We start from the raw sequence: 20,799 nt of genomic DNA, 5'->3' as shown, positions 1-20,799 counted from the left end.
TTGGCAAGCTGAGGCAGGAGGATTGCAAGTTTGAGCTACTCTAAATTAGATAGTAAGACAATATCTTGAAACAAAATGGCATTGCACCTTGTACTTCGGAACAATGAGAGTAACTAAGTTTTACTGTGCTGTAGATTTTTTGATTTCCTCAATAACCATTGCTTCTAAGATTGTGATACTTCTATATAGTTCCAACTTTCTGAACCAGTTTTCTCTGAACTACTGTCTCCTAGCCTTTTATCCATTCACTGTCTACGGCTGGCTGGCTTTAAATTCTCTAATTCTCACCTTGGGAATATTTATGACTACCCTCCCTAGTATATCCTTTCTCCCTCACCTGTCTGACGTCTCTGTCTTCCAGATATGGCCATGTGCAAGAGAATTGACTCTTCCTCATTTGTATGTCTTTAAATTGAGGGACAGTGTTCTGAATCCCATGTTTTTTGTGTTCCCCTTTTTTCCCCTTTCCTTCCTTATGCTGATAATGTCGTTTGCCACGTTAGATGCCAATTAAAATAGAATTTCTTTGCAAAATTCTACTCAAAGCTTACACTCTGCCTCCTTAGAAGTTGTATTTATTGGTGTTTTGCCTGTATGTTGTTTGCATGAGGGTGTTAGATCCTCTAGATCTGGAGTTACAGATGGTTGTAAGCTGCTGGGAATTGGACCCAGGTCCTTTCAAAGAGCAGCCAGTGCTCTTAACTGTTAAGCCAACTTTCCAGCCCCCTTAGAAGATGTATTTAACAAGATCTTAAGATTTTTCTTAAACAGACTTCAGCTTTTCTGAAGTGTTATAGGTTAGTAAACAAAGATTACACATTCCCAGAGTAAGAATAGTTTAAATTTCCAACTTAATTAGCAATTAAATTAATCAAGAATTGAAAGCCAGGTGCCCTCAAGAGGCATGTGCAGCCATGCTGAGCATGGCTTCTCTTGGCTGCCTTCTTCCAAAGGTGCGAGGGCAAAGGATCTCAGCGGGTCAAAGACATGAGAGAATTTTTTTCCAGTAACTTAGTACTGAGAAGAATAACTAAAAAGCATTTTTAAAAAAAAAAAAAATCAGAATCAACAAGACCACATAGTTATTGGGTTGGGGCTTTGAGGAGGTAGAACCAGGTACAGGGGTCTCTATGCTGTTTATCTTTCTGCCTTTAGTTTTCCTGTATTTCCTAAGCTCATCCCCTTGACTGTATTAGTACTTTTGTTTTTCTAAGTCAGTTAACTTAGACACTTAGTTGGCTCCAAAATCACAGTTACAAGACACAGACAAGGCACATGCACCTAGCACTGTTCTAGGCGTTGAGAATTTAGCCCTGGACAAATGAGATAGGGATCCCTAGTTCTGTGTAGTTTACTTTCTAGTAGGCAGAGACAAATAACATATGTAAAAAGTGTAATTGTCCCGTTGAGAAAATGAAGGGAGGAGCAGGGGACTGGGAGGACAGTGAGAATCCCAAAGTCACCAGTGGCTCAATGGGAGATTCTAGTGTGTGACCATACTCTGGGGATCACAGCTCGCTCATGTGCATCATCTGTTATGAAGGCCAGTTAAATTTTGTGAGACTCAGATGACACTCCTGCTTTGTCCACCAGAGAGCAGACTTGGATATTCAATAGTGTCACTTTGTACCTTTGAAACTAGTGTTACTTCAAAACAATGACTCTTTTATATGTCAAGAAAATACAGTCTCATGAGCCTCAGAGGTTGTACTTTGGAAGGTTTCTTAAAATTAAAGTTCATTTACTGTTAGTTGACTGGAGCCAGACATTCCTTCCACATGGCTGCAGATGAGCTCAAAGATAAATGACTTTGGATAATTTATAGCCATGGCAAGCAACTTAGTAGCAAAGCTACATATCTTTTCATTTGTTTTTTGAGACAGGGTTTCAGGATTTAGACCAGGCAGGCCTCCAAGTCTTCAGTTGGCCTGCTTCTGTCTTCCAATGCTGGGATTAAAGGTGTGTGCTACTCCTGTCTTGCAAAATGACATCTTAAGTTGAAGAATCTTTTTAGAATATGAGAGGAACAGTACTTGGCCTTATTATGTATATTTGATTAAAAAAACCTTTAAGATTTGTAAGGGGTGAGTGACTGAGTGCTCTCTTACAAAGGGGCTCACTAGAGAATTCAATCAGATATCAGAAATGTAGATTTCTTTAAAAGTTTTTAAAACTTTATTATTATCAGTTTTAGTGTGTTTGTGTGTGTGTGTGTGTGTGATGTGTTTGTGGGTATACATGGTATAGTGCGTATATGGAGGCTAGAGGACATCTTTGTGGAGTTAATTCCTTCCATCTTTATGTTGGTTGTAAAAATAGAACTCAGGTCCTCAGGCTCGTACAGCCAGTGTCCTTAGCCGCTGAGCCATTTTGCCAGTGCCAGATTTCTTCTGATGAGTGTGTGTGCGTGTGCCTGGGAGTGTGTGTGTGTTACTTCAGGTGCGTCTTTGAGGAGGAAGTAGTAATTTAATACTTTTTACTTCAGGTATTCAAGTAGGGGACAGAATATATCTTAAGGTACACTGCAACTTAGAGAGGAAAGAGTTGATACTTATCTTTAAAGAACGTTTACAAGTAATCAGAAATTTACTTGGTTGTCTTAAGCTTTCATTCTGTTTTGTTTGGCCAGAGCTTAGTGGATTCACCACCTTTGCATTACTTTAGAGTTGACCAGACCAATTTCACTGATAGATACGCATGTATTTCAGCAGTTAATAGTTGAGCATGCATCATAGTCTCTACCATAGTTCTCAGTGGTAGTGTCCCCATGGTGACAGAATCCTAGAGTTCCCTTGGATTAGCCTTAGTACTGAGCTAATCCAAGATGATGTGTGGCCCATGTGGATCCCAAGCAAAGCTCACAGCTCATGGTTGGAGTAACTCATTACAGTTGCTTATAAGCCGCTTACCTTTCTGCTGTGCAGAAACCGATTTGAAAGCGTAGTATTAGAAGACAGTAGTTGACGTTTCAGCCATGCAAGCTTATAAAGCACACAGCCAGTAGTAATAAAAGATGCTTCTCTCTTGGAAAACAGCAAGATGAAAGGTGAGCAGACCCTCCTTTGAAAGTTAACTTCCTTCTATAAAGACAGTAGGATCACAGCAATAAAGAACAAATTGCTTATATGCACAGGGAGGCGAGTGAAGCTCACAGGCATGTTGGCAAAAGGGAACCAGACACAAAAGAGAGTGACTTTTGATTCCATTTGTACAAAGTTTAAGAGTAGGCAAGATTGAACCCCAGCTATGGGAGTCAAATGATAGTTATCTTGGGAAATTATGTGAATTATTTACAAAAAAAGAACCAGGAAACCCTTTTTAATGCATTCTGTTCTAGGTGGTGCCTACTTCTGTGTATGCTAAAAACAGTGACTTGAGCTATACAGCTAAGAGTAGCACATGCCATACTTCCTGAACATAAGAACAGAAAAGTAAGAAAAAGAAATTAAGGCATGGAGTTTGGATTTGTTGTGGAAAATAATAGGCAAGCTTTATTGAATTTTCAACAGGGAAGTGTCTCAGAAAAAGCTATGCTTCTAAAATTGTTTACCCTGAGGTGATGTGGGGAATGAGCCAGATGTGTTGATATATCCAGGTCATATGCTTAGTGCAGCTAAGGTCCTTAGGGCACACAGGACAGCCGTGATACATGGTCCTCCATACTCCTTGCTCTTTTTTTTTTTTTAAACTCTGTGTTGGTGTGTATGTGTGTACTTTTGCCTACACACATGTACACGAAGGCACAAACATTCTATGACATAGGTGTGAAGGTCAGAGGACAGTTTTCTTAATCTTAAAAAGCTTGTACTACATTATAGGAGAAAAGTTATATGAAACCCAGAAAGCCACCAGGTAAATTTATTAGTATTTTGGGAACTGTCTTAGGGTTTTACTGCTGTGAACAGACCCCATGACCAAAGCAACTCTTATAAGGACAACATTTAATTGGGGCTGGCTTCAGGTTCAGAGGTTCAGTCCATTATTGTCAAGGCAGGAACATGACACCATCCAGGCAGGCATGGTGCAGGAGGAGCTGAGAGTTCTACATCTTCATCTGAATGCTGCTAGCAGAGTACTGGTTTCCAGGCAGCTAGGATGAGAGTCTAAAAGCCCACACCCACAGTGACACACCTACTCGAACAGGGCCACACCTTCTAATAGTGCCACTCCCTGGCCCAAGCATATACAAATCATCACAGAAACTCAAGTCTGAACTCAGTTGAACTTCAAGCATACCACTTACTGCCTGAGCTTTGGTTTTTTTTTTTATCTTTAAAATGACAATAACAGCTGCCATCTTCGTTGAAAGGATGGAGAGCTAAAGTATGTGGATTATAGTACAACACAGTAGGCCTTCAGTAAATGGTCCCTTTTTCAAGCTTGTAGCTAAGAAGCAATACTTTAATAGCATGTGACCTCAGTTCAGATCCTGATCTTACAGTCCCCAGCTCTGTGAGTATTAAAGTAATTGAATGACCCTAGTAAGTATATATAGTATCTAGCACAAATAGAAGTACATAGTAAATACTTCCCTTGAGTATAATAGTGCATACATGTGTGTGGTTCAAGGAATGAAGCTGAGTAAGACATGAGGCTAGAACAGGGTAGTGATGGTAGGTAGAGAAAGAAGAGGCAAATTATTTGTGTGTGTGTGTGTGTGTGTGTGTGAGAGAGAGAGAGAGAGAGAGAGAGAGAGAGAGAGAGAGAGAGAGAAACAGACAGACAGACTGACTGACTCAGTATGTAGCCCTGACCTGGCCTGGAACTTGCTATATAGTCAAGGCTGGCCTTCAACTCACAGAGATCCTTGCCTTCCAAATGGTGGGATTAAAGACATGGACCACTGTCTTAGTCACTGTTCTATTTCTGTGAAGAGACACTATGATCAAGGCTAAAAGAAAGTATTTAATTAGGAGCTTGGTTACTGTTCAGAGATTTAACGTCTGTCTTAGTTAGAGTTTTACTTCTGTGAACAAACACCATGACCAAAGCAAGTCTTATAAAGGACAACATTTAAATTTAATTAGGGCTGGCTTACAGGTTCAGAGGCTCAGTCCAGTATCATCAAGGTGGGAACATGACAGCATCTAGGCAGGCATGGTACAGGAGGAGCTGAGCATTCTTTATCTTCATCTGAAGACTGCTAGCAGAATACTGGCTTCCAGACAACTAGGATGAGGTTCTTAAAGCCCATACTCACAGTGACACACCTACTTCAAGAAGGCCACACCTACTTGAGCAGGGCCACATCTTCTAATAGTGCCAGTCCCTGGGCCAAGCATATACAAACTATCACAACGTTCATTGTCATTATGGTGGGAAGCATCGTGGTGAGCAGTATGCAGATGGGCACTGGAGCAGTAGCTGAGATCTAGATCTTGATCCATAGGCAGAGAGAAAGAGACTTTGGAATAGAAACCTCAAAGGCCACTCCTGGTGACATACTTCCTTCAACAAGGCCAGACCTCTTAATTCTTCTAATCCTTTCAAATAGTGCCATACCCTGATGACTAAGTGTTCAAATATATGATCCTGTAGGGGCCATTCTTATTCAAACCACCACAACAGTGTTTTTAAAGAAAAAAAAAAAAAAGAAAAGGAAATTTGAGATAGAAAAGGAAATATTAGCCAGGCGGTGGTGGCGCACGCCTTTAATCCCAGCACTTGGGAGGCAGAGGCAGGCGGATTTCTGAGTTCAAGAGTTCGAGGCTAGCCTGGTCTACAGAGTGAGTTCCAGGACACCCAGGGCTACACAGAGAAACCCTGTCTCAAAAAAACAAAAAAAAAAAAAAAAAAAAAAAAAAAAGGAAATATTTTATATATTATAGTTATGTACATAGTATTCTTTTTTTCTTTATAGAAAATGGAAATAATGTAAGCATATGTTTGAATTATATTAATGCTAACTCAAAGGTCTTCTTATATTTTTAATAAAATGTGTTATTTGGGGCTTGTAAGAGCGTGTACTGCTTTTGCAGAAGATCTGAGGGGTATTTTTTGTTTTGTTTTGTTTTGTTTTTTTTCGAGACAGAGTTTCTCTTTATAGCCCTGGCCGTCCTGGAACTCACTCTGTAGACCAGGCTGGCCTCGAACTCAGAAATCCGCCTGCCTCTGCCTCCCAAGTGCTGGGATTAAAGGCGTGTGCCACCACCGCCCGGCTTTTTTTTTTTTTTTTTTAAGATCTGAATTTGATTCTCACTATCTATAAGGGGCAGTTTACAAGTTCCTATATCTAATTGCAGAGGGATCCAGTGCCTCTGGTCTCCTCCAGCGCCTGTGCTCTTGTGCCTGCACCTCCCTGCACAGACACATATATGTACATAATTTAAAGTAAAATATTTTAAACATATGTTATTTGGGGGACTGGTGATATTGTTCAGAGATAGAGCACTTACCTTCATGAATAGGGCCCTGGTTCAATTCTCAGTATTGCCCTTCCCCCCGCAAAGAGAGAAGAGAAAGAATGAGAGTGGAAGAGGGTCATAAAGCAATCAGTATATGTTATTTGACAATTGTTAGCAGTGCTAGAGAGATGGCTCAGCTACTCTTTCTGAGGACCCAGGTACAGTCCCCAGCACCTATATGGCAGCTTACAACTGTCTCAACTCCAGTTCCATGGGATCTGGTGGTTTCTGGGCTTCTGTGGGCACCAGGCACATACATAATAATATACAAGTTTGCAAACATATACATAAAAAAATACAGTCTTAAAAAATAAACAAGATCATTAGCAGAGTAACAACTTCAGTTTTGTTGGGTATCAGTGGTGGACAAATTTCTTTCTTTCCTTAAGACAAGATTTCAACACTCTTTGCTCTGACTCATTCTGTAGACCAGGCTAGCCTTGAACTCATAGAGATCCACTTGCCTCTGCCTCCCAAGTGTTGACATGTGCTACCATGCCTGATGTGGCAGGTTTCTTAACTAGAGAAATGTAGTTTGCTGCACATTGCTAAGCATTAATACTTACATTCAGAGTATCTGAGAATTTAGATGTTGACTGTGACAACTTCTACATCTTGGTACAGTTGGAGACTTTTTTTTGTTTCAATTTCTGGGTTTGAAACCTTGCTGTCTTACTGTTTTTCAGGCTTATGGAAAATGAAACCCTAATTCACCCCTTCTCTTTCAGATATTCAGAGTGGTGTGTATCTGTTTGGGTAACCCACCAGAGACCTTCACCTGGGAATATCGAGACAAAGATAAAAATTACCACAAGATTGGCCCCATAACACCCTTGCAGTTTTACAAGGAACACGTGAAGCCACTCTTCAATATGCAAGATAAGGTTCGAGACTGGTGCCAGCAGCCACTGGCTATTTACTTTCAAATATCTGTTTTTTTTTACACAGAGAGTATTAGAATCCCAGGCTAATGTGCATGTTTCCTGAAGTTTGTACGCACCTGACAGAAGTAGGCACACCAGGGTCTCCTTTCTCCAGTGTTTCTCGTCAGAGAATTTCTGAGTCTAGGCCAAATCCCCAACCTTCCTCTTTGAAATTTAAGGTTCAGATGAATCTCAGGTACAAAGAGAAATGGCAGTATATTGGATTGCTCATATAGGCTCAGAGCACAGAGCATTCTTGTCTCCTGGCCTTTCTGGAAACTCTTGTTAAAGAGGGCATCCACTGTTTGTTGTTCCTTCTTCTACATCTGCCTAGAGGATGACCAGGGCCTCCTTCCCTGGTGGGCTTTTTGACCCTCTTCCAAGAAAATTGCATTGCTACATATTGAGCCTCTCTTACTCTTTGAGGATGGGCCTATAACAGTGTTCCATGAGTGGTGCCTTATGGCTTACATGCAGTGTGACAGATTTAGTGTGGGGCAGTTTTTACCAGTAGGGAAGACAAATAGAGAAAGCTCTCAAGTGTGTTTTTTTGTGCTAATTAGAATATGTAGTACCCTTCTTCACATGTGCTTTGACAGTTTTTGATTGTTACATTTATCTTGTGACTTTAGTGTTTATTCTTGTAGTTAGTGGAGATGAGCTTGTTGTAACCATAGCAATCTAGCAGAAAGGGTTGTGTCTCACTTGACATCCTTGGTCTTGTGCTCTAATATACATGTTCTTGATCTCAAAAGATTTGTTTTGTGAATGACCCACGGCCCCAGCACAAGTACAATAAATTGTACACAGTAGACTACTTGAGCAATATGGTTGGAGGGAGAAAAACGCTGTATAACAACCAGCCCATTGACTTCTTGAAAAAGATGGTTGCTGCCTCCATCAAAGATGGAGAGGTTAGTACCGCCTTATGTTTCTGTGTCTCCCTCGTGGGGGTTAAAACAGCTGCTGCTTTCCTTTTCACTACTGTGGTTTATGTTGACTTTCTTCTATTTCTAGGCTGTGTGGTTTGGCTGTGATGTTGGAAAACACTTCAATGGCAAGCTGGGCCTCAGTGACATGAATGTGTGAGTGCACAGAGTTCAAAGTAGGAAGCTCTTGGTGGGTTGTTGCTGTTGGAGGGCACTCCTGGTTGAAGTGCCTCTGCTCAGGCTCATCCAGACATTGCGGTTGGCCTGAGGGTGGGCCTTTCTCTGCATCCGTGAAGTTTTCCACTCCTACCAGAGACTGCACATGTGTAACTTCTTTAATCCTGGAAACCAAGATCACACTAGAGCAGAAATCACTGGTGTTCCTAGATGCTGTCCTGTGTGGGAAAGACTCCGTGGACATGCAGCGGATGACCTGGAAAGCCACTCGGCACACTTGGGGTGTAATGAAGGGCTTTCCAGAGCTCTTCTTTATTGACCCGTCTTTAAATGCTTCTTTTCCTTTCATGCTTTGTGTATATTCTCTTTAGGACAAGTTGGGCTAATTTATATATTTACCTTAACTCATTCTCCTTCATCTTTGTTGACATCAAAGCTTCATTTTAAGCTGAACCAGATAAGATTCCTTGATTTTAAAATACATCATTTTAGGAGCTGGTGAGATGGCTAAGCATGGTTAAGAGCATTTGCTGGTCTTGCAGAGGAAGGACCTGAGTTCAGTTCCCGGCTAATGTCAGCTAGCTCACAGCCACCTGTAACTCCAGCTTCATGGGATCTGATGTTCTCTCTGACCTCCTTGGGCACCTGCACACATGTTGGGTGGGGCATATACTCACACAGACACAAATATGCAGTCTTTACAAAAGTCATAAAATAAATACATTATTTTTTATTTACTCATAAATCTGACTAGTAGAAAAGTTCAGTAATGTCTTGATATTTAAGAAAAAGAAAAAAAACTAATGGTAAAACTCTTGGTTTTATATTTGAAATTGAGAATGGAGGTAGGATGATCAAGCTTTCAAGTCAATGGCTGTATAGCGAGTTCAGTGCCATCCTGAGCTGTATAACACACTGCCTCTGAATGACTGACTGAATGAATACATACATGCATACATACATACATACCACAGTCAGTAGTTTGATTCAGACACTGGGAGGGTCTACAAATGTGAAAGAGACCATTATAAGAAGTTACTTCAAAAAGATTTTTATTTTTTAAAAGATAATTTTCTTGCCCGTTGTGGTGATGCACACTTTTAATCCCAGCACTTGGGAGGCAGAGGCAAGCAGATTGCTAAATGAGAGGGCAGCCTGGTCTACATAGTTCATTCCAGGACAGTTAGAGCTATGTAGAGAGACCCTGTCTCTCTCTCTCTCTCTCTCAATCTCTCTCTCTCTCTCTCTCTCTCTCTCTCTCTCTCTCTCTCTCTCTCTCACACACACACACACACACACACACACACACAGTTTTCTTGCTAGAATAACAGTACAAATGGGACTTGTTAATATTTATTTTGGAGGGTTTGTCTTTAGTGCTCTTGTATTGTCCTGCACAGTGTAGTGAGGTGTTAGCCATGGAGCTCACTGAGACGCCATGTGCAGAGCCACCCCTTTGAGGCTGTCAGGCTCCAGTTACCTCAGGGTCCCCATATAGTCAAGCTGAGCTCTCTTCACTCACTCTGTCCCTTTTTTACAGCTATGACCACGAGTTAGTGTTCGGTGTCTCCTTGAAGAACATGAATAAAGCTGAGAGGTTGGCTTTTGGTGAATCACTCATGACCCACGCCATGACCTTCACTGCTGTCTCAGAGAAGGTAGGCTCCCCAGTGTGTCACTACTGAGTCCACTGATGGGCAGGTGAATCCACACACTCCTGCAGACGGTTCATCCAGCAGAGTCACAGTTACTATGTTTGATTCCTGTTGAACATGAGCTTCCAAGTAAGATGTGTTCCTGTATCACTTGGTGTTTAGCTACTTGCTCAGTAGTAATAAAAATAATAATACACTGTGAGGATGAGAATTTAGGTCAGCGAGGAGCAAAGAGGTAACTTCTTTTTTGTACTTTGGAAGGTTAGTGAAGGATCCTAGGGAAAAAAATGTCTTGTAAGAAATTGAAGTGGGTCTTAGAGTGTCTGCATCTCGATGGCCTCGTTCACATTCATCCTTGTGTTGATCATTCAGATTCATGAGTTACTGTCATACACAGTAATCTGTGACCTCCATGCCCATCACTGGATTTATAAACACTGGGATGCTGGTTCTTTAAGCTCTCTGTGAATGATGGCTCTGGTGTTTCTTGTACCCTTTCATAGTTAGGTACCTGTTCTAGGCTGTAAAACCGTCAGGGAGCACAGGAAAGAAGACTTGAACTACGTTAGTTCTTTACCCTCATTAGCAGACATGTTCTCTCTCCAGCACCATCACCAGAAAGGCACTCACGGCTAACTGCCTACATTATTTTAGGAAATAGTTTGTTGGTTTTTTCTATGCTGCCCACTAGACTTTTGATCATTAAAGCATTTAGAAATATCTGGCATATTATTATGCCAGACTTTCTTAACTGTCCTCCTAGAAGTCCTGATATTTCTGAAGTATTTTTTTGAATTGTTTCGTGTGCTTTCTAGGCAAAACTGAGAGTGGGATGGAGTTTCATTGTATACCTTCCTCCTATCCCTTCTGACTACTTCATGTGAAGGTGCTCCTCTCTCCTCACAGTGCTCCAGAACCCTGTGCTCTCTCAGTCACATCTAGATGTTAGCTGGCTATAGTGTGCACTCCTGTAGCCCCAGCCCTGGGAGCCCGAGACAGGAAGACTGAATGGCAGCCACTCAAGATTCTGCCTCAAAGCAGAAAAGTTCAAAACCAAAACCTTAACTTATAGAGCTAATTACACTTATACAAATTACACAGTTTGTATAAATAAATACAAACTTTAAGTAGTAGGACTCTGAGATGTTCTCAGTTTTATGTGAGCTCAAGCGCAGTGCCATATATGACACATCCTGAACTAATTATGTAACCTGTCTCATTCCTCACCTCATGTACGATTCCTAAATAGATGCAGAGGTGAGCTCTTACAGCCAGGGAGCTGTTTTCTTCACCGTCCCATCGTCTCAGCTCTATAGCTAGAGAGACCCCACACCAAGATACACACAGGTGTGTGTAATACAGTTGCTGCGGCCTTTGTAGACTGAGAAAGCATTCAGAGGATACATGCATACAGCAAAACACTTCACATAAAAAAGAAAGAAAACATTGGCCAAGCATTGCAACTCATACCTATAATTCTAACATTCAAGAGACAGGCAGGAGGACTGCCAGGAATTCAAGGCCAGCCTGGCTATAATAGGAGACCTTATCTGAAAGGAAGGAAGGAAGGAAGGAAGGAAGAAAGAGAGAGAGAGGAAGGAAGAAAGAAGAAAGAAAGAAAGAAAGAAAGAAAGAAAGAAAGGAAGGAAGAAAGGAAGAAAGGAAGAAAGGAAGGAAGAAAAAAGAAGGGAAGGAAGGAAAGAAGGAAGAAAGAAAGGGGGGGGGAAGAGGGGAGGGAGAGAGGGAAGGAGGGAGGGAGGGCAGGCGGGCGGGCAGGCGGACAGAATTTTATATTCCTCTAATGTTGATGATTTCATGGAGTCTCTATGTAGCAGGACTGTGTATCACTCTGAGGTGGTACATAATCTAGAGGACAACTTGATCTAGGTCCTTCAGGAATCCCCTGGTGAGATAAAGAGAACAGCAAACATTCTTAGACCTTTACTGACAAGAACAGATTTGCCTCTCGTGGTGATGTTCAGAGGAAGTGGAGAGGGGTCACAGTGGGGTGGAAAGCAATTTAGTAAGCTGCGCTCAGCGTGGATAGTTCAGGTGTTTGATTCCAACAGGTTTATCTGTTGCCTAAATTCAAGATCTAAGAAACTTGCTAAGAGTAGACTGTTGGGGTGAGCAAAGCCAGAGGAAATGGAGTCCGCAGCAGCATGCAAGTGAGTTAACAGATGACATCATTGGGCGATGGCACAAGGGCCTGTGCCTTTCTCATGCTACAGACACGCAGTTCTGACATCAGCAAGTGTCCTGGGTAAACAGAAGAGAAAAACATTTTTCCCAAATAGAGTGTGCCTTTTGTCCCTCTCTGTGTCTAATAAAGACTGTGAATGAGGGTTATCATGGCGAGTGTCAATGTCTCTTTAAGACTATGAGAGCTGAGCTTATTAATGAAGCCAAAAGAGGGTGAACAGCTGAATTGACTGGGCTTTGTTTATGAAGTTGCTCTTTTTATTTTTCTTTGCCACTCAGTCTCTTATATTAAATTCAGTACTTATGTAACTGAATTTAATAAATCAGTAAAAGAACACATTTGAGGATATAATTACTTAGTTTCCCTAAATAGGCAACTGGATATCATGATGGAAATATTTTCATTTTGCCTTTTAAAAACTTTGACCCGATCTTAGAATCATTCCTTTAATGCGTTGGGATGCTTTTTCAAAGAATTTGAGTGAAAGCAAGTGTTCCTGGGGACAGCTTTGGGATTTGAGGAGTTGGTTCTCTCCATCCACTTTTACCTAGTTTCAGAGATCCAACTGATGTGTCAGGCTTGGGTATCAAGCACTTAACCCACCGAGCCCTCCAGCCAGCCCTCTGTGCTTATTCTTTTCTAGTTAGAATAGGAAATAAAGGGTAGATAGCAGGGCTGGAGGATGGCTCCATGGTTAAGAGAGCTTATTGCTCTTCAGAGGACCAGATTTTGTGTCCCAGAATCATAGTCAAGAGCTCGGAAACTACCTGCTTATAACTCCAGCTCCAGAGGGTCTCACACCCACATAGTGCATAGACACACATATAAATAAGATATAGATCTTTTTTAAAAGGAGGTAGGTTTTTTTTGTCTTATTGTATTTTTACCCCCAAGAGATTAAAATTGAACTAATATTGGAGTGTCTTCTGGTGATAGAAAATACCTGGCCCTGCTCACCTATGGTATTCTGAGCAGCCTGAGATGAGTTAAACCGACATGACACCTCAGCTGGGAGGATCTTGTTTCAGACTGTTCACTGTTGTCTGCTTTCTGGCAGGATGATCAGGACGGTGAATTTGTGAAATGGAGAGTAGAGAATTCATGGGGTGAAGACCACGGCCACAAAGGTAAGCTTCAACTACCAACTCAGTGTACCTGGAGTCTGCTCCACTCTGTCTCTTAGGGTAGAAAGCTGTTCCAGTATAAAGGGGATTTGTTGGTACTCAGTCCCTCTGGTTTTCCTGTCCTGCAGGAAAATAGCATTTTGTAGCCCCCAAGGTTCCTATGGCCTACATGTCCCTAAACTCTCAGGTTAACTTAGACCAGTGTATGCTGTTATTTGTTCTAAACCATACTGACTGTCCCGGACCGTAACAGACCCTCTTGGCTGAATGGAAGATGGTGAGTCTATTGCAGTATACTTGATATGTGGCATTTCGTACATTTTTTGTCACACCACCAGCACATTAGGAAGAAGCCTTCCAAAGGGAGAATGGAATTGGCAAAAAGAAACTTTCTGTAAGGCTCTCTTAGGGTTCTCTTATTATGAAGTCTAACGTTACCATTTAAAACTTTTTATACTGCAAATCCAAACCCTGGTAGAAATCAGAATAAGTTACAGTGGCAAAGCTAAATAACATAGCTATATACAAGTGGTAGACAAAATTTAAATATGTATAAATAAAAGAAAAGATCTCTAACTGACCGCTGATTAATAGTTTTACATGTTCTTGGAAAACTGAGATTATTTTGTAGATATATGAAAAACTTTTTTTTTTTTTTTTTTGGTTTTTCAAGACAGGGTTTCTCTGTGTAGCCCTGGCTGTCCTGGAACTCACTCTGTAGACCAGGCTGGCCTCGAACTCAGAAATCCGCCTGTCTCTGCCTCCCAAGTGCTGGGATTAAAGGCATGCGCCACCACTGTCTGGCATATAAAAGACTTTTAAAGGCGGTTTTATGCTTTAAATTTTAGAGTTTTGCCGGGCGGTGGTGGCACACGCCTTTAATCCCAGCACTTGGGAGGCAGAGGCAGGCGGATTTCTGAGTTCGAGGCCAGACTGGTCTACAGAGTGAGTTCCAGGACAGCCAGGGCTACACAGAGAAACCCTGTCTCGAAAAAGAAAAAAGAAAAAAAAAATTTTTAGAGCTTCAAGCTGAAAATGGGATGTGGGGATCTAGCTCAGTGGTAAGAGTGCTTCCTCAGCAGGCATAGCCCTACCTAGTCAGTCCTCAGTATGGACAGCAGCAGGGAGAGTGAAAGAAGGAGAAAGAGGGGAATGCTGGCCTAGAGGCACAGCTGTTACCTCATCATAAAACAAAAGCAGTAGCTACAGTCACTTGTGTGATATGACCAGCATCTCCTGTGCTGGTTGTGGTTTGTGGCTAGCTTTCTCAGTTTGGTGTTTCTTTCTTTTGGTCAGTGGGTTCTAGCTGGGAAACCTTAGTGGAACAGCATGCTAGAGTAGTTACAAGAATGAAAGGAGTGAGCGTGGAAACAGAGATGCAAGATAGACACTTAGAACCACATAAGCACACGTCTCACCCAGCAGGAGTCAGACAGCTTAGCAGGAGGGAGAGTAAAGGAGGATGAGATCACAGCCCCGCTAGCTGGGTCCCATCTGTTAGAACAGTGATTTTCCCCTGTGTTCTTCAGAATTCTGATGTCCAAGGCCAGACACTAAAGGAAGTTGGAAGTGATGGTGTTTCCTTCGATCTCTGTACTCAGTTTCAGTCTAACCAGGGAACCTGTTAGACCTGAGTCTAACCAATGAGCTTCACAGGGCTTTCGTATGTATGTAGCTGAGCAGCACAGCCCTGTATGTGAAGGCGGCACCTAGAGACTGTTAAGTTGCCCTTCCAACCCTATTCCTCCTCCTCGTGAAATGATCACTGGTGGATTTTGGCTAAACATCCCTGGGGACTGCAGTTAAGTGGAGCAGCTCCATGTGTATATGAACAAATACAAGCCCTGTTAGTGCAATTCTGTCAGTGTTTGGTGATCACATGTCCCTCTTCTGTGAGTCTTTTTTTTTTTTAACGATTTATTTATTTTATATATGTAAGTACACGCTATCTTCAGACACACCAGAAGATGGCATTGGCTTGCTTCCATTCCAGATGATTGTGAGTCACCATGTGGTTGCTGGGAATTGAACTTAGGACCTTTGGAAGAGCATTTAGTCAGTGCTCTAAAACTGCTAAGCCATCTCTCCAGCTCCATGATTCTGTAATTTTTAAGTTCACTATAATAAATTATAATGAAGTACTTTAAAAATTATTTTCTTAGGTAAATTTCATTTTAATACAAACACAATCGGCATCTGGGAGTTAGAAGCTTTAACAAAGCTGGCAAAAAGTGAAGGTGATCTAGTTAAGTCTGTAAATCAGTTAAGAAATGTACATCTATTAGCTGCCTGGCATAGGAGAGTCACAACAGTGGTTTCCCAGAGTCAGGCTCATCCACTGCACCTAGTGTTCTGACCCCTGTAATTTCCCAAATGCAGAAAACTCACCTGTGTAATCTGCAGAAGTGGGGATGGACTGTGTTCATGCTTCTCCCATTTTGATTTTTTGTTAAGAGGATCCTTGTGTAAAAAGGATGGGATTCCTTATAGCAAAAATACTGGGTTCAAGTAATTTTTCTCTTCCTTCAGGTGAGCCTCTCTGGGTCCTGTCTCATCTCTGTAAATGGAACTATGTCCAGACTAAAATTATGTCTAAAGTTATAACTAAAGTTTTATGTCTAAGACTAAAGTTACAGCTTGCTTTGCTAGCATTTTCCTTCGGTGACATTACTGGGTTTTAGATACAACAAAGGATGAACACTCGTGAAGCTAGGGGTGTTCTCTGTGTCGTGTGGCACATTTACTACTCTGACACTAAATACGTGTTCCAGAGTATTGTGGCCTCCTTGCTAATTTCTGTCACATGAACCCTTTGCCCATCTATGAAGTGTACGTCTTACTTCTCAGTCTTGCAGCCTTTGCTGTGTTGACAGAACTGGGAATCTGCCCTGTTAGTGAAGACTGAATACTTTTTTGATTGTTGTTTTCTTTCTTTCTTTCTTTCTTTTTTTTTTTTTTTTTTTTGGTTTTTCGAGACAGGGTTTCTCTGTGTAGTCCTGGCTGTCCTGGAACTCACTCTGTAGATCAGGCTGGCCTCCGACTCAGAAATCCACCTGCCTCTGTCTCCCAAGTGCTGGGATTAAAGGTGTGAGCCACCACTGCCCGGCTGTTGTTTTCAAATAATTAAAACATCTGAGATTGTAGAGCCATAAAGATAGAGGTTGAACTGGGAATGGTTCATTCAAAGCCAAAATAAATTCCTCTCATGTGTTTCTTGGTAATGTCCTTTCTGACTTAACAGGAAGGAAGGAAAAGATGACCTAATTTTATTGACACATTTGTCCTTTATAGATCACCTAGTGTGTTATTCTGCTGACAGTGTGTGCTTACTCCAGCAAGGTCCCCCAATCTGTCATCTGGTGGACATTGACTTGTGTTTGTGGAAAGCAAGACCCTAGAGTCTTATTTCCAAAGATTACATTGTTAACAGTTTGTTACTATTCACTTTGGGATTTCTGTCTGTTTCTCCAAAGCAACTTTGATAATATAAGCTGGAGGTAAACAGAACAAAGATACCTAGGCAAGCTGCCTTTGCTCTACCCAGAGCCAGCTTTTGGTTTCGGTCTCCACTTGTCGTGTTCCTGGAATTTCCTGCCCAGAAACTACCAGGTAGATTAAATAACCTTGTCCACAAAATGGGCAGAGACCAAAAAGAGACAAAAAGAGACAAAAGAGACAGAAGGAAGATTTGGTTCTTACCTTGATGCCACCTCCTGGTGACTGCAGCAGAACAGGGATACTTTTTGAGTAGCATCCTGTGAGCTGGTTCCTCCCCTGCTGGAAGTACTGGTCCCATTTGAGCCTCATTTATGGAATCTGTCAGAAATGGATCTCATAGTGAGATAAGGAAAGAGACTGGGATTTGCCACCTTATCTTTTAGTTAAAAAAAGGTGATCTGGTAAGACATTTTGTAAGCTATTTAGAAGTTTAAGTTCAAGGAAACAGTGTTGGTGGCGACTTATACTTGTTGCCTTAGGCGGTAGACGTAGGAAGATTAGAAGTTCAAAGTTATTCTGGATGTCATAAAACCTGGTGTCAGCCTCTCCTCCCAAAAAATATTAAAGGAAACCAGAAATTGATCCGAGAGAGCATAGTCGTTATACCAGAGTGACCCACAGACCCTCAGTGATGTGTGATGAAGCCAAAATCACAACCCAGACTGACAAAAGAGCTGGTTTTCCTGACTGCCACACTGTGCTTTCTCAGAATTTCTGTTTTGGAAGCATTTGGCCCATTCATAGAAATCACAAGACTGTTCATGATTGTGGTGGTTTGAGTGAGAATGTCCTCGTAGGCCCATACTTTTGAATGCCTGGTTTCCAGTTGATGGGACTGTTTGGGAAGTACTAGGAGGCATGGCCTTGTTGGTGTAGGTATGTCAATGGGGTTAGGTTTTGGGTTTTCAAAAGTTCACACCATTCCCAGTTAGTGTATTCTCTCCCTCCCTCCCTCCCTCCCTCCGCCTTGTGGGTGTTCTCAGTGGAGCTCTTAGTATGGCTTTAGCCCCTTGCCTGTCTGCCTGCTGCCATGCTCCCTCCATGATGGTCGTGGACTCTAACCTGAAACCGTAAGCCCCAAATAAACTCTTCTATAAGTTTTGCTAGTCATAGTATCTTACCACAGCAATAGAAAAGTAACAAAGACAATGCTCTTTGGTGACCAGAAACAGTGGCTGAGGGGATAGAAAACTCTATAATGTTATAGAGGATCTGGAAACACAGTGGTGTTAGAAGAGGCTCCTGGAGTCTGAACAGGGTGAGGTACCTTAGGAAGTCTGTGACCAACATTAAACATAAAAGATGAAACATGTAAGCCTGAAAAGAGACAGACCAGACACAGCCAGCTCATGTTCCCAAGTTGTTTGTCCCTCTTCTTTTTAAATTTTTAACTTGTTGGCAGAGGGACTTTCTAATATATTAAAGGCAAGCAGAAGGATATTAGTGTGTGTAGGTGTTATCAGGTTGTTGGATGGTCTCTCCCATGATCAGTCCTAATTCTGTTCATAATTGGCTTATCAGTCTTGAGACTGCAGTACTATTGGATGCTGGCTACCAAGCAGAGATCTGGAGTGTGGAACTGTTATGACATGGGTCTTGGTGCTTGTTCAGTCTGGTTTCTAACTCCTCCTCCGTATGTGTGCGTGCGTGTGTGTGTTTGTATGCATGCATGTATGTTGAGGACAGTGTCCTGCATTGTAGCCCAGGAGGATCTCAGTGATCCTCCTGACTTAGCCTCCTGAGGCTAAGATTACATGAAAAAGTAATAGCGTAATGCAGCTCTTCAGAGGTGATTGTATTTCCATTCTACAGATTCTCCTTATTAGATAGAAATCTCTATCTTTTAAAAATTATATCATTTTTCATTCTGAGCCCCGATGAGTTTTGCACGTCCCTAGTGCTTTGCATCTTTTAGACATGTGAGCTTTTGAAATAATTTTAACCAATTTTTTTAATCTTTCAAATAAATCTGCTTGTTCCTAATTTCATTTTAGTAAAATGTCCAGACTTGCTCCTAAAAAGGAACCTTATGGTGTTTTTTCTGTTAGAGAAACCTTAGCATATTGAGTATTAATCCAAAAGAAACTTGCCAGTTTATATGATGTGCTTTATAATGTCCAATATCATGAACAATAAGTATCTCACTAGCCAGACAGCATGTAAGTTTTAAAACAGTATAAAGTTTAGCACACATCTCACTGCATCCCTGTGATTTTTATATTGTGTAACCAGGTGTGCTATCTTGAAACAGTTGGTTCTCAGTCACAGATCCTTGAAGGGCTTGGGAGGCTGTGCCTCTCTCTGCTCTCTCAGCAGCATGGCTGCTCTGTTCCCTAAGGGGCCATCCAGGTCTCTCTAGCCATCCAGTGAAGTGATGTGTCAAGCTTTGTTCAGACTATCTATAGACAGTTACTCAAATACATAGTTGATGATACTCCATATTTCTGTCACAGGTACCCAAGAGAGATCTTTAGATGGCACCTTGCCTTTTGAGGTTCAGTTTGCTACTGTGTGTGTAGTGTCTATTTCACTGCGTGGCATCCTGGTAGGACGTGAGTGTATGATTGTACCTGTGCTGCGTGTGAAGCAGGTGAAGGTTGTTGAGAAGTTTTTTTTTGTTTGTTTGTTTGTTTGTTTGTTTGTTTTGGAGAAGTTTTGATGTATATGGGCTGCATGGGATTGGAGCAGAGTTGGGATTCAGGTCTCATAGATTTCTTAGTTATATATGACTTACAGACGACAACCAGTATTTACTAATGTGTTTGAGGTTCACTTATGGAGAGCTAGAAACTCAAATAATAAACTGGCTGTAATAAGAGTAATGCCACCAGTTGAAAGCAGTCCCCGACTTCCTGGATTGGTGAAGATATAAGGTTGTTACCTCACTGTAGGGTGTTTCACGCTGCTCCAGGGTTGGTTGATTTAGCTGCCACTGGTCACATCTGGGGAGTTGAGTTCTGTGCAAGGACTTTTCATTGCTTGTCTTTATTAACTAAATGCCTGCATGCCTTGGGCTAATTAATTAGTCCATATGAGTACAGGATGCACAGGCTATCTGCTTCCGTGGTGCTTCCTTATTGACAAAAAGGTCTGGAGACAGCTACCATTGTGGACACAGACATGCTACAGATTCAAGGCTTCAAGCCAGGCATCACCTTCTGAGAGAATTCTTTTTGTAGTTAACAAAATGTAATGTGTGTATTTGTGCTTTTTCCTGTAAAAGAATCTACTTAGCCATAAGGAGTTGTCTCTGCCATTTTTAAGGATGGAGATTAATCTGGATCCAGGCTGTTGGGCACCTCCAGGTGTCACCTCATCCAGGCTGAGTATGGGATTGTCATGGCATCCAGCCTGTCTGAGTGTAACTTTCTCATCTATAACTATAATGACAGTGGCCTGTCATTGTTCTGTGGAATACAGAGGAAGGGCACACACCCTCGGCTGCTGTCGTTGATGCTTTAGACTGATGGGAGCAGGAGGCTCGCTTACTTTCCCATTCAGGAAAGACTAACTCGCCCATGCTTCTAGCTTCAGAGCTCTGAGAACAGATCTCAGCATGACTGTTGCTATGTCACAGTCACTGGACAGGTGCCCCACAGTGCAAGCTTAGTTTCGTGAGAAAAGATGGCAAAGATGGGTAAACCCGGTGCTGAGGAAAGGCCATTAGCAGTGGCTTCAACTCACATTTATCAGTGGGATGCAGAGACCCGTGCACAGCCATGATGGAACAAATGTCCCTGACCCTCAGAGGAATTCATACTTAGTCTCTTGGGACGTGGAAACAGGAGTTGAAGAGGGCTGTGATGAGACAGAAGTGGCATTCGTGGTGTGCTCCTCAGACTGTAAGATACGGGGGAAATAGACCGAAAAACTAAGAAGGTGACTT

The 20,799-nt window shown here is 41.9% G+C and overlaps 1 protein-coding gene and 1 non-coding gene across 3 annotated transcripts in view; both read left to right on the top strand.

The window, feature by feature from the left end:
* The window catches only part of Blmh (bleomycin hydrolase), a 43,403-nt gene that overhangs the window by 13,627 nt on the left and 8,977 nt on the right, over positions 1-20,799 (top strand). For both annotated transcript variants that reach the window (XM_028759238.1, XM_028759239.1), the window contains exons 7-11: positions 7,133-7,288; positions 8,083-8,241; positions 8,345-8,412; positions 9,974-10,091; positions 13,349-13,418. In XM_028759238.1, coding sequence (XP_028615071.1) covers positions 7,133-7,288; positions 8,083-8,241; positions 8,345-8,412; positions 9,974-10,091; positions 13,349-13,418 — 571 coding nt within the window. The remainder of the gene's footprint in view (positions 1-7,132; positions 7,289-8,082; positions 8,242-8,344; positions 8,413-9,973; positions 10,092-13,348; positions 13,419-20,799) is intronic.
* On the top strand, positions 15,697-15,852 carry LOC114613991. Its single transcript, XR_003710245.1, has one exon. It is a non-coding gene; the product is annotated as a U1 spliceosomal RNA (small nuclear RNA).

This window comes from Grammomys surdaster, unplaced genomic scaffold (genome assembly GCF_004785775.1).
Source record: "Grammomys surdaster isolate TR1022 unplaced genomic scaffold, NIH_TR_1.0 126278, whole genome shotgun sequence".
In the NCBI taxonomy this organism is placed as follows: domain Eukaryota; kingdom Metazoa; phylum Chordata; class Mammalia; order Rodentia; family Muridae; genus Grammomys; species Grammomys surdaster.
The sequence above is the reverse complement of the archived record's forward strand: the minus strand, read 5'-3'. Positions and strand labels throughout refer to the sequence as shown.